The sequence below is a fragment of the Spermophilus citellus genome (genome assembly GCF_964194105.1).
Source record: "Spermophilus citellus genome assembly, chromosome: 12".
Taxonomy (NCBI): domain Eukaryota; kingdom Metazoa; phylum Chordata; class Mammalia; order Rodentia; family Sciuridae; genus Spermophilus; species Spermophilus citellus.
In genome coordinates, this window is record NC_138198.1 from 41,567,346 (window position 1) to 41,581,959 (window position 14,614).

The window sequence follows — 14,614 nt, forward strand, 5'->3', positions numbered from 1 at the left end:
TTGGGTAGTGAGAACTACAACCAGGTAAGGCAAGGAAGCTTTGGTGTTCATCCAGAGAAATGAAGTAAGCCTGAAATGCTTTCTCTGGAAGAACACGACAGATGTTCATATTGTTCTTTGATGTAAAGGTATTTTTGTCCAGCTAACTGAACCAGTTACAAAATATTTCATGCTTTTTCAAAAGAGGGGAAATTTGGAGCAGCTTCAGGGATGGGACAGAAAGGGACTGTGGCAGTGAATAAGCTAGTACTCACATTTAAGGATTTGTGGGAGGTCTTATCCTAAAAAATCAGAATCGTCCCTCCGTGTCTACTGAAGGACAAGGGGAGAAGTTCCAGGAACCCCTACAGAGAGCAAAATCACAGAAGTCCAGTCTCTTATATAAAATGATATTGTATGTGCAAGTAACCCAGACAGTCCTTCTATCTGTGCATCCACATCCACATCCATGACATAAACAAATGATCCAACAAATAAACAAATGAGGGAAGACAGATAATCTCATATGCAGGAGAATTTCAAATTGCTTATTGGAGCTATTCCACCCTCAAGGAGATAGACCTAATGCTGTATCATTCAAGCAGGAGCTATGCGTGGTGACTTCCCTCCAAAATAAAGTAAGAACATTATGAATTAAGAATCACTTACCCCTGTAATCCGAGCAGTTGGGGAAACTGAGGCAGGAAGATGGTGAGTTCAAAGCCAGCCTCAGCAACTTAGTGAGGCCTTAAGTAACTTAGTGAGACCCTGTCTCAAAAAAAAATAAAATAAAATGGTGATGTTGCTCAGTGGTTAAGGCCCCTGGGTTCAATCCCTGATACCAAAAGAAAAAAGAAAAAAAGAAAGAGTAACCTCTATCTCTACATGTATATGAAAATGGCAAAGTTTAAGAGTACCTGTTTCTTTGATTGCTTTCTTGATTTCAACTTATTTCTATTAGATCAAAACAAAAATTAATTTTCATAAAAAACTTATTTATAGGATAAATTAGATGTGGGACTCTTTAAAATTCCCAGAAGGCTACCTGTTACTGAGGTCAAATGTCTGAATACATCATTTCTCTATCACATGTGCATACACACACACACACACACACACACCATTCACCTGTTTCTTAGATTTCTCTTCCAAGAATACTGAACTATTTCCAATATTAGAAAATTTTTTAAAGAGAAATGAATAAGCAGTCATAATGATATATCACAATGACTTATCATAACTAAAACTACAAACGGTCCCAGAGACTAACCACCACAGGGTCTGGTGGCTGGGACCAGACTTAACATCTTTCAGGTAATCCCTCTGGCGAGCAACTCTGTCCTTAGGAGATCACCAGTTCCTTTCCCAGAAAAGGAGTCCCTTCTCTGACACAGTCAGACAAGCCAGCAGACCTCAAGAGCCCGAGACACAGCTCACCTTCTGCATTTCAGTCTTCTATCTTCATTTGCATGGTTCAATATCATTTGAGGAAAATCAATACCCATTTAGTTGTATGCAGAAATTTTAAATTTTCTCTTTTTTGAGTAATTTCACTTGAGTTTTCTCTAGCCAGCAAGGTAACGCATTTATGTCAAAACCTAAGTAAATAAAAATATGAAATCCACCACAGGTGACTGGTGACACTGGGTTAAAACTATTTTACTTTGAAAGGGAAGCAAAAGCTGTAGAAATTAACATGATGGGTTTTTTTTTAATGTGGTGAGAAAGACAAGAAAAAAAAATCCATTAGTGAAAAAATTCTTGGGAACATGCCTGCCTTGCCTCCAACGCCTCTTAACTTCCACTACTCAGTTCAGCCGCTGTATGTAAATGTGAATATGCCTGTGAAATACACAGATCCATGAGCTGCACAGCTGAAGCTCTTCACCGCAGTCGATTCTAAGAAGGCAAAAGGCACTGTGGTAGGAAATCACTCCCCTGACTTTCCTGCCCGTACTAGTGCTCTTCCAAATTGGACTGCACCACCTTCACATCACAGTGGAGAACAGTCAATATGCAGGCTTGCTTTGGGGGCCCTCTGGCCATCCCACAAAAACATCAACTCCAGGAGGCCATGCAGAATAAGACCAAAGAAACAGCAGGAGGAAGGAAGCCTTCACACACCAATTCACAGCCATCAATCGTTTTCCTGTCTAAAAGGCATCCTTTAAAGGCCAGAAGTAGACTTGGACATTGATGGGGGGTCCTGGAGGGGAGGCTATTAGGCTTCTCATGGGGTGAAGATTGAGATCTCTTATGAAGTGCCTCATGACACACACAGGCATCTTTTCAATTTGTTCAGTCACTGTTGTTGCAAGTCCTTCAAACTATTCTACTCTATTCAAGTCAGACATCTGGGGGTGAAGGGGCAAGCTGGCAAGCCTCAGGTGTCCCTGCAGGGAGTGGCAGCATAGAAACTGTGTCTAGACAGAGCCACATCTCCCAGCCCACCCCTTGCCCCTTCTTCACCCCCTCCACTGTTGAAATCTCTATCAAAGCCATTAACTTCTAGTGAAAGTCGAAATAACTCTTCCCCTTCCAAAGAGTAGCTTTCAACAGTTAGATGAGCTTCAACCTGACCTACAACTAGAGTAATGGTTAAAAGGCACAATAGTAATGGTTAAAGACGCCACAGAGTCAGTAAGCTCTCAGAGCAGGAGGCAGTCATCCGAGCCCTGGGCCCAGTGCCCACCTTCTACCGTGCCAGGTAGCCCCAGATCCAGCTGAGACTCTGGTCCACCCGGGACAAAGTCTACCATGTGGTTACTTTTCACTTACGTAAAAACCTGGCCTTCTACAGAGTTTATTTTATTTTATTATTGTTTCCTATTTTTGTCTCTTTTATTAGGTCTGCTGTAGTATATTTTGCTGCTCAACTTTTCCGCTCTTTGCTTTTTCTCTTTGAATTCCAAACCAAGACAGAGAAGCACAAATCGGTTACATAGAGAGGTCAGACTCAAAGAGGATGTGCAGGATGCTGCCCTCAGCCACGTGCTGAGGTGGGACAGGTCTGGTACGCACTGGCACAGTGCAGGAAGCTGAGGCCCGAAAGGCTGAGATGCCTTGTACCTGCCTTCAAGAGCTCATCTTGGTCTCAGAGTCACAAGACAGGGGAGAACAGAGCTCATGGCTCGTGCACAAACCAAAACTGATGGTCAAACGCCTGCCAGGTGTTTCCTTGGTCATGAACCAAGTTTGATGCCATGCTGCACTAAGGAGACTTTGGGGGGAAGCAGCCCTCTAGAACATACCAAGGAGGACGTGAAGTGGCACAGGTCCTGTGGAAGTCAAGTGTGGTCAAAACTGCCAGTGCAGGCACGTGTTCACTCAACAGGCCCAGGATCGGGGCTGTGGCCCAGGGCACTTCCCTGGCACGCACAAGACCTTGGGTGTACTTAGATGATTGTGCATCATGGCACTTTCATACAGCAAAATATTGGAAAAAAACCCAAATAACTATCAACACAAGAAAAGATTTAATAACTTAGGATATATCTTTACAATGGAGCACCATGTAGTGGTAGAAAGAAAGAGAGGGTGGGAGAGAAAGGAGGGGAACAGCAGGAGGGAGAGAAAGGGAAGGAAGGAGGGGGAAAGAAAGAGGAAGCCATTTACCTACTGTTCGGAAAAGTCTCCAAGATAAGAACAAAGCACAGAACACAATGTTTAATACACTACTTTTGGAATCCAGACTGGGTGGAGGTCTGGTCTCCATGGAATGAGCTGTCCGGATCTCCTGCATTAGGATCAGAGTTAACTGAGCGTTCAGCTCTCCTCTGACCTGTATCTCCCACCACATCCATGCCAAGGCCCTTTCCCCCAGGCTGCCCCAGCCCATGACACAGCCCAGCAGCTGTACCAGCCCCATCTGTTCCTAGAAGACATCAGATTCCTCCACAGGGCAGCTTTGGCAGGTCACAACTTTCCTAGATCTGAGCTGCAGCCTAAAACCAATCAACCTTCCTTTCTCTCCTTGCGCCCTGAGGCCAGACGCCCCTCTGTCTGCAGCTTCTTCATCCTTGGCCTTTTTAATGCCATTGGCATTGGCTTTCTGGAGACCCTAAGTAACAACAGGGAGAAGGTGTGCATATCATATTTACTTGGAAAGGCGTAGAGACTCCAGAAGAAGATGGGTGCCTGTGTGCATGGTGGTAGTGGGGCCTGTGGGATTAAGGATCAGGAGGGAAACGTTTTACCGTTCATACATATCTGCAGTCCTGCACCACACACCCGTGCGCACACATGCACACACACATCCATCCATACACACAGCCAGGCACCTCACGCACATACACACACCTCCATGTAAACACAGGCAGGCACACAACGTTTCAGTCAACAACAGATGGCATAAATGACAGTAGTCCCGTAAGATTATATAATAGAGTAGAAAATTCCTGCACCCTAGGAATCCCCTGACATATCTTTCAGAGTGTGACCACCATATGTGGTTATTAAATGACATTAAATGACACATGACCATATGATCGTAGTAGCTGTGCAAAGAATGAGACAAAACTGTTAATGCTTCCAGTGAAAACTAGGAAGGCGGGTAGTGCGGCAGCCGCATGCAGAGAGGAGGACCCCGGTTCTCAGAATGTCATCCCAGGTCTCCACCCAGGTGCCAAAAAGCTAGATCACAGTGAGGATGACCAGGCATTTCTGTTGTCTCAATTTCTTCAGTAATCCTTGAGAGAGTTGAAAACCATCCTGATTTGGTCAGATAGAAGCTTATGATTTTTGAGATATTTGATTTTCATTTCCTACTGGAACCAATACAAGTTCTTATTAGGTGGATACTCACGGAAGCTCTGAGGTCAACTGATTTCCTGAATCAGCTCTTCATTTCCAGAGCCAGACAGACTCTGGTTTAAATCCCAACTGTGCAACTCAATGCCTATGACGTGGTGCCTGGGACTGTCTCTTCAACTCCTCAGCTACAACTTGGGAAGAATGTGATTATCTCATATTAATGACAAGAGCGTTGTTATGGTTTGGGACTGAAATGTCCCCCAGAGACTCCCATGTGGAAGGTTTGGTCCCCAGAGCAGCAGTGTTCAGAGAGGGTCTTGGGGAAATGGTGGGATCATAAGGGGTCTGATCTTAAGAGTGCGTTAATAACCTGAGAGGATTATTGGGAGGTGGTCAAAACTGAATGCAGGTGGGGCCTCACTGTAGAAAGTGGGTCCCTGGGGATGTGTCCTGGGGGACTCTAGCTTGTCCTTTGCTCCTTCCTCTCTCTACTTCCGGGCTGCCATGAGGTGAACAGCTTTCCTAGACCATGCCCTTCCGCCATGTTGTGTCTGCCTCACCACAGGTAAGCCCTGAAACCAACCATCCCTAGACTGAAACCTCTGAAATCCTGAGCCAAGATACATCTTCTCTCCTCTACACTGATTTTCTCAGGTATTTTATCCCGGTGCCAAAAAGCTAACACAGGGATCAAAATGAGGCACACCACATGCAGCCCACGACAGTACCGTAGGGAACGTCACAGGGTTTAAAAGAAGATATAGCCTTCTCTTTTCCTTTTAGGAACTTTACAAAATATAGAAATCATGATTTTTCAATGTTGGTCAAACACAATAATCAAGAGAAAAATCTCCTGTTGAAGTTGTTTGTGTTCCTAGATCTTTTGTAAAGAGCAGCTTCCAGGTCAAGCTGCCCTTGGGGACACATTTGAGTTTTGGGGGACACATTCTTTTGCCTCATGATGCCACTAGAACCGATGGTTTTGTATTTCCCCAAACTCTGCCAAAACCTAAGCTTTTCTTTTGCTTTTTCCTATCATCACTATACAAGTATCATCGCCCCAGTTCTCTGCTTTGCCATGCAGGGCAAATGAATCATCAAAGTTTGCTTCTGAATACAGAGGTTAAAGCCGTGAAAGACTTCTCTCTTTCCCCCTACCCCATTAACCCTCCCATGTCTGCCTCTCAGGGAAAGACTGTGGAGTTGGAGCCTCTAAGATCTGGGACACTATGGTCGGGTGTAGCTCAGTGGTAGACTGTGTGTTTAACATGTTCAGGGCCCTGGGTTCAGTCCCCAGCACCAAAACAGAAAACAAGATCTTGGAGGCTGAAAGCTCAAGACTGGGAGCTTGGCCTCCAGGTCCCAGAGGTAAAAAAACATTTAAGACACAGCTTTAAAGTAATCCAGGTCATAACCGTAGTAGCCTGGTTAGTCAGACTTCATGTGACCACCTCTGCACCCCAGGGGATGTGTGTAACATCTGGGCAGAGCAACTTCGCACTGGGATAAGGCCAGAGTGTGAGATCCCAGCTGGTAGGTACCATCCAGAGCCAGGGGAAGGGAGACAACTTGCTAATTCATCTATAAATTGATTTATAGATCTCTTTATTGTAGGCTGATAATTGCTGGTGTCATTCTTTCCCCTTTTCTTTCTTCTTTTCTTATTGATTAAAAAAATGACAGCAGGATGCATTACAATTCTTATTACACATAGATACCACAATTTTTTCATATCTCTGTTTGTATATAAAGTATGTTGATCCTGGTGTCATTTTCTAACAAGCTTGGTTTGGTTCATTCTAGCAAGTGTTTCAGTTGCCTGAGAGCATCTGGGGATCATCACCGGGCAGAGTGACTGCTGCAGAGAGAATTGGAAAATCATGGTGTATCATTCAGAATACACTCAAGAATAGGTCCACAGTACTCTGAAAAGCACTTTAAATTAAGTGCAAATTATCAAGGACACAAATAATAATAAATGTTGGCGAGGATGTGGGAGAAAGTTACACTCGTGTTGTTGGTGGGACTGGAAATCAGTGCCACACCTCTGGAAAGCAGCGTGAAGACTCCCCACCACCACGACCATCAAAATGAGAATGGAACCACTGTATGACCCAGCTATCCCTCTCCTTGATATTTATCCAACAGAACTAAAATCAGCCTCCTACAGAGAGACATGCATTCGAATGTCTGTAGCAGCACAACTCAGCTAAGTTATGGAACCTGCCCCAATGCCCATAAATAGATGAATGGATTAAGAAAATATTTTATATATATATATATATATATATATATATATATATATATATATACATACACATATATATACACATATACATATACATATATATGTGTGTATATATATATATATATATATATATATATATATATATATATACACAATGCAGTTTTATTCAGCCATAAAGAAGAATGAACTTATGGCATTTGCTGGTGAATGGGTGGAGCTGGAGAACATTGTGCTAAGTGAAATAAGCCAGACTTAGAAAGTCAAGGGTGTAATATTTTCTCTCATATGCAAAATCTAGAGCAAAATAAGGGGGAAATGGGGACAGGAATCACAAAAACATAGGGAAGATCAGTGGAGTAGAGGAAGAGAGGGAGGGAGGATGAGAAAAGGGAGGAAATGCAGAATTAATTTAACAAAATCCCTTATGTGCACATTCAAATACCACAAGGAATCCACCTTTATGTATATCTACAAAGTACCAATCAAAAATAAATAAAGCGAAAGGGAAGAGTAAAAGGAAGACCAGCAGGCAGAGGAAGGAGACTAGGGGAGGGAAGAGGGGAGGAGAAGGGACCACTGGGGGCTGGAATGGAGTGAATCATGTTCCACGCATATATGACTTTGTCAAAAGGAACCCAACTATATGTGTAACCAAAGTGCACTAATATACGAAAAAATAAGTGTAAAAACAAAACAAAATTTTGTAAAGAAAGCTATTATTGCAAGGAATATAAGTACCAACTAACCTTGTCCTAAAATTTTGTTAGGCAGTAGACAAAGAACATAGCTCAGTTTTTTCATTTTCTACTAAATACCCGGTTAATGATGTCTTGCTTTTAAGTTCACAAAATTCATTGTTTTTTAAAAAAGAAGTAATCAAAATTTTTGAACACCCATTAGATTGTCCTACTATGATGAAGAGTTTATCTTGGCCTCTTTTATTGTAAGAGTATTAAACTCGGATAGTCTCTTATCAGTATTTGAGCATCCACAATATCCTATGGCTCTGCCAAATTAAAATAAAACAAATTTACAGACACAGTGTTTGTAAACTGAGTATAGTTTCTGGACCCTAAATAGAGAATATGACTATAAATACATCACATTGATACAATGTTTTGTAGCAGGAAAGATCACAGTGGAAGAGATCAGGGGTTAACAGAGGTTGGGTTCTGGCCCATTTTTTTTAAGTAGAACATTGGGCGGGATTTGTAGGGGGAACATTTATTGCCCAGGAAACTGCAAAGCCAGAAAGGAGCAAAAGTATTCAGGAACTGGGTTTCAAGACACAAAAAAGCACATGTGCAAAGGGCGTGAGCATCTGGGTGGGCAAGAGCCGGACGCTCTACAGGGTCAGCAGGGGCAGGTTTTAAGGCAAGGACACTTCCACCTGCAGTATCGGATCCCTGAGGCCAGTTGTTTCAGTCCATTTTGTCCCTGTTCTAATCAAAGGACCCAACAAAAACAATTTTAGAGAAGGAAAAGTTTATTTGGGTGCTTATTCAGAGGTCTCAGTCCACAGACGGCTGGCTCCATTGCTCTGTGCTGGAGGTGAGGCAGAGCATCATGTGGAAAGATGTGGTGGAGAGAAGTGGCTCAGGACATGGCCACCAGCAAGCAGAGAGAGAGAGACTCCCCTCACCCTGGGACAAAATATATGCCCAAAGCCATGCCCCCATGACCCCTCCTCTAGCCACACCCTGCCTGCCTGCAGTCACCACTCAGTTCATCCCTACCAGGGATTAATGTGTTGATTAGGTTAAGACTCTCAACCCAGTCATTTCGCCTCCAAGCCTTCTTGCATTGTCTCACACATGAGCTTCTGGGGGACACCTCACATCCAAAACATAACGCCTGTTAACACAGCATCATGGCAAAATTAGAACACAGTGAGTGTTGCTTCTTCGAGTTGTCACTTAATGCCTTCTGCAAGCAACACCTAAATGGGGAAAACAGGGATTTCGCCATATGATAGAATTCACCAAACCCGCCTCACAACAAGGAGGGCACTGGCTCAAGAAGGAAATTACACATGTCAATTTTTGTTGCAGTTTGGACTGGGGTGGGGAGGCTTTGTCTGTTCTCTTGTGTATATGTCTCAGTTGTTACTTAGAGGGCAGTGATGGTGGCAATTGAGAGAAGGACTCTGCTTAGCACACTGTTGACCTCGCCTCTCTGGGAGGTCTTCCTCAACCATTCAGCTGGAATAACACCTACCTCGTGGAGTCCTGAGGACTAATTAGTTAAACATGTGCAGCCTTAGAATGGTCCCAGCACATAACAGGCATTCACAGAGGCTACCAGTTGGTGTCACTACCCCCTTCAACCAAGAATGGGGCTGCACACCATCCCCAGCCTCCAAGTTGACAACAGAAATGGTGGTTGGTTGATGGCCCGTTGATGGTGGGTCCCATGGTCATGCTCATTTCTGTCGGGTTTGGGACCCTTCCATGGACGTATAGAATTGGCAGCTGGAGATTAGCAATGCACAGGGACTAAAACTGGGTTTCCAAATCACCTATTTCCAAGTGCCAAAATCTCTCCTTTGTTTTCCTCTTTACCAACTTTCCCATCAAATGGGTTTGAGATAGAAAATATAGGCCAATTCCGATCACAGTTAATGAATTCCAAGATGGGAGTGTCTGTCCAAACAGAGAGAGCATATAGGTGGTGCATGCTGAGCACAGCCTTTGCGCAGGCTGTAGATGTAAACACATAAAGAGAGTCATTGCAAGGAACAGGCTCACATAATTGGGGAAGCCGATCCCAACATCTGCATCACCACTCTGGAGGCCCAGGAGAGCCGAGGCAGCTCCAGTCTGAAAGCTGGAGGACTCGGGACCCAAGGAAAGCATGTAATCAAGTCTAGTCTGAAGGAGAGAAAGACCAGCTCTGCTCAAACAGTCAGGCAGGAGGAGGCCCCTCGGCAGAACACTACCAGCAGCTCCTGTCTGCCCAGCTAGTCCTTCCCTAATCATATACCTCCCTAGCTCAGGAACTGTCCCCTGATGCTTGACCTCTGCCCATCCTTTATAAGGGGACCAGTTCTTTTTCAGGAAAATCCTGAGTGTAAGACAGTGCTGAGTTCCCAGCTGGCTTTGCATCCAAAGCTACACTTCGAGATACACTCTCTCCAGGAGTGAATTCAAAACACACCCCGAAACCACCTGTGTTCAGCCATCAACACCACCATCTGGAAACTGAACCAGTTGAAGTTCCTCATCCCTCTCCAGGAGAGGCCTACCAACCGAGGTCACTGGTTTTCTCTGCCTGAGGGAAACTGGATGTTTCTCCAGCCATAATTCATCTCCAACCCACAGACACTTTGAAAAATATTAGGAGGCTCAGAAGTACCCCTCCTAGAAGTCTTTGAAACGGAAGGAATGATACATCACACGGGCATCGGCACCTCGGAGTCATGCCACAAGTTGTGGGGCAGCGGTGACCCAGGAAGAGAGTAGATTAATCCACTGATGCGGATTAATTGGGTGGTGACTGAAGGCAGGTAGGGTGTGGCTGGAGGAGGTGGGTGGTCACTGGGCTGTGCCTTGGGGTTTCCTCTTTGTTCCTGGTGAGCAGAGCTCTCTCTGCTTCCTGATGCCATGTCCTGAGCTGCTTTGCTCCGCCATGATGCTCTGCCTCACCTTGGGCCCGGAGCCATGGAGACAGCCATCCATGGTCTCAGACCTCGGAAACCGTGAGCCCCAAATAAAATTTTCTTCCTCTGTGTTGTTCTTGACTGGCCTTTTGGTCACAGTGATGGAAAAGCTGAGAAAACAGACTAAATGCCTATCGTTCCTTAACCTCTCTTTCAAGGGTGCCATTGGTTTCACCCTACTCTGTCACACTCAGAGGCATTCACAAGGACAGGGAGGGAAAGATGTCAAAGGGTAATCTTTACTATGATCTCAGGGCTCAAAATCCCACTAAAAATATTTCCGATATTTGGTAAAAGAGTTTTCCTACAGTGGATGTGGCTGGGTCTTGTTCTGTAGTCCGTCCTTCAATAGATATTTTTTTTATGTTCTTTTGTAGGTCGTCAAGTGGTTTCGACCTCAGATCTCTAGCAAGAGCCACGAAGAAGAAAACAGTCTAAAGAAAGAGTGGGGTTTTCTGTGACCTCCAGAAAACATCCCTGTGCTCCCCACAAGCAGGAGAAATGAAGCCCCTCATCAATGTACACGGACCCGCCAACGACAGCGCCAGGAACAATTCAGACTGTCCTCACGTGGTGCTGCCAGAGGAGGTGTTCTTCACCATCTCCATCGTGGGGGTTTTGGAGAACCTGCTGGTCCTTCTGGCGGTGATCAGGAATAAGAACCTCCAGTCCCCCATGTACCTCTTCATCTGCAGCTTGGCCGTTTCCGACATGCTGGGCAGCCTGTATAAGATCTTGGAAAACATCCTGATCATGTTCAGGAACACGGGGTACCTCGAGCCACGCGGCACTTTCGAAACCACCGCGGACGACATCATCGACTCCCTGTTCGTCCTCTCCCTACTCGGCTCCATCTCCAGCCTGTCAGTCATCGCGGCCGACCGCTACCTCACCATCTTCCACGCCCTGCAGTACCACAGCATCATGACGGTGCGCCGCACCGTGGTCATCCTGGGGGTCGTCTGGACCTTCTGCACGGGGAGCGGCATCACCATGGTCATCTTCTCCCATCACGTCCCCACGGTGCTCACCTTCGCCTCCCTGTTCCCCCTGATGCTGGTCTTCATCCTGGGCCTCTACGTGCACATGTTCCTGCTGGCCCGCTCCCACGCCAGGAAGATCTCCAGGCTTCCCAGGACCAACATGAAGGGGGCCCTCACGCTGACCATTCTGCTGGGAGTCTTCATCTTCTGTTGGGCGCCCTTTGTCCTCCACATCCTCTTGATGACATTCTGCCCAAACAACCCCTACTGTGCCTGCTACATGTCTCTCTTCCAGGTGAACGGCATGCTGATCATGTGCAACCTGGTCATCAACCCCCTCATCTACGCCTTCCGGAGCCCAGAGCTCAGGCAGGCCTTCAAAAACATGCTCTTCTGCAGCAGGTGCCAGTGGAAGTGCTGATCCCTGATTTTAGGATATCCAGGAGGATTATCCCATCAAGGGACAGAACAACAGAACACCTCCTGCTGCAGACCATCCTTTCCTTCCCTAACACACACTAGGAGGACCCCACTAGCTGGCGTTCATTGTAGCTTGGTTCTAGGTGAACAGTTTTGTTTCAGGCACAAATTATATAACTAGAAAATTATGTACTAAAATAAAGGTTAGAATGCAAAAGCACACACAGCAATACAATGTGACGGCTTTGGGCCATAAAACAAAAACTCTTTCATGTCTGGATATCTAAAAATCCAGCTTGTCTAAGCTGAGGACCATTGCAACTGATCTCTAGAAGTTCAAGAACTTACCTGGGCAAGTGTGTTGGTGTGCTTTCTATTACTGTGACAAATGGTATGAGATTAATCAGCTTAAAAAGAGGAAAGGTTTATTTTAAAGGAAATGTTCATGATCCATTGGTCCCAGTGCTTTGGGGCTGTGGTGAAACAACATATCATGGCAGGACCCTGTGGCAGCTAGGAAATAAGAAGAAAGACAGGAAGAGACCAGCACCTCACAGTGCCCTTTAGGACAAAATCTCAATGACCTCCTACCTCCCTCTAGGAGCTATCTCTTAAAGGTTCCACCACCACATAATGGCATCAAGCTAGGAACCCAACCTTTTACAGGTAGGCTTCTGAGGGCCACATATCCAAACAGCAGCAGCATTCACTCAGGGCAGAAAGTTTGGTGTCTTTGTAAGCCAAAGGTGCCCAATAATTGCTGTGGCTGAATTTGCTTATCTCCCACAGCCATTCAGAATCCCACCCTGCCTCCTGCTCCTCCGCCTGTCTGATGTATTATTGTAAGCCACTTCAAATCTTGGAAGCAGCCAGAGTCTCAAGTATAAATGTCAAATAACTCAACTGTGTTTCCAATAATAAGAGTATCTTACCTAGGAGTCTTCTCTGCTTGCTTGGTATCCCACTGGCCCTAAAAATCTATTCCTGGTTCAATCTCCTCATTCATTAGAAGCAACATTTCAAAGGAGGAAATAAAAATGTAATCTACTTAATCCTATGCCGGAATACATGAAATTTAGGATTTGAAGAAGGCATGTCCAACTTTTGTGTGCTGGTCCAAATGTAAGATAAAGGCAACAGGTCCCAGTATGTATTTTGTGAAATAAAGAGAGAGAAAGAGAGAGGGGGGTATTGTTATGGTTTAGATGTAGTGTCCCCCCCCCTGCAGAAGCTAATATGTGAGACAATGCAAGAAGGTCCAGAGGAGAAATGATTGGGTTACATCTTTAACCTCATCAGTGAACTCATCCCTGATGGGATTAACTGAGTGTTAGCTAGAGGTGGGTGGGGTGTGGCTGGAGGAGGTGGGAATTGGGGTGTGGCTCTGGGGTGTATATTTTGTATCTGGTGAGTGGGGTCTCTCTGAGCTGCTTCCCCCTGGCACCTCTCAGCCATGATGTTCTGCCTCATCTCAAGCCCCAGGAATGCACCTGGTCTTCTGGGGACTGCGACCTCTGAAACTGTGAGCCCCCAAACTAACTTTTCCTCTCCTACAAGGGTTCTGGTCAGGTCCTTTAGTCTCAGCAGCAACAAGGCGGACTAAAACAAGGATCCTGCCTTTGAACTACGGCAAAACCGAGAGCAAAACAACGACTCAAGCAACTGGCTCTTTCTAGAGATGGAAGCCAAAGATCTGATGAAAAGAAAGAATTGAGCCTGGCAGGAGGATCCAGTCACCAGAAAATCTCATCCTACCGTCAGCCACAGAAAAGATGCCCGATATTGAAAAGCGGCATCCCAAGGAGGAATTAAGGAAGCATAAATTCATCCGTTTTTTAACAGTGAAAGAGAAAGCTTCTGGAAGCCCAGACTGGATGAGGAGCCATTGCTGTTGGAGAGTAACCAACTGAGGAGAGAGGGAGCGGACAGCTTGGGGGAGGGCGGGCTTAGGTGCAGGAGCCTGGAGGGAGGGACAGTGTCTTCAGGAGCAGGCAACCCTTGGCCCTCTCAGAAAGACCCAGCCCTGCGATTCGGCTGAGCAAGGGAGTAAGTGTCCAGATACAGAAAAAAAGAAGCAGGCAGACCCAGGACTGCAGTCCTAGGGACTTACTAGGGACTCAGCTTGTGGGACAGAAGGAGGACCCTGCACAGCAGGCCAGAGGCTTTTCTCTAAAACAGGTCCGACATCCGTTAAGGAAGAGCCTTCTAACATTAGCCTGAGTTTACTAATGTATATAAACCTACATGTAAGTATTTTCCACACTCAATTTAAAGCACAGCCCTGGGAGTCACATTTCAGTGCTGTTTCTACCCCCTGAGAGACCCACACAGAGCACTTTCCCCCTGGGATTAAACTGAATGTTCCCAGGGAGAGGGACCTGGTCTGAGGTCGCACAGCTCTGGGACACCACAGAGGCAAGGAACAACTCAGCACCGCCAGGAATGCTCCAGGCTCCAGCCACATGGCTGTAGGGCTGAGCTCCTGGTAAGAGCTTTGCTGGTCCCCGTGCCTCCCAGGCTCACGGCTGTCACCACGTACGAATGTGCTCCCACTGCCCTCCCTGTGCTGTGTCT

General features: G+C 45.8%; 1 protein-coding gene across 1 annotated transcript; it reads left to right on the plus strand.

Annotated features, from left to right (window-relative positions):
• Window positions 1-11,138: 11,138 nt before the first annotated feature.
• On the plus strand, window positions 11,139-12,041 carry LOC308631529 (adrenocorticotropic hormone receptor-like; the record flags this gene model as incomplete). Its single annotated transcript, XM_081262842.1, has 1 exon — window positions 11,139-12,041. One exon carries the CDS (start codon window positions 11,139-11,141, stop codon window positions 12,039-12,041), a length of 903 nt encoding a protein of 300 aa, XP_081118968.1.
• Window positions 12,042-14,614: the final 2,573 nt, after the last annotated feature.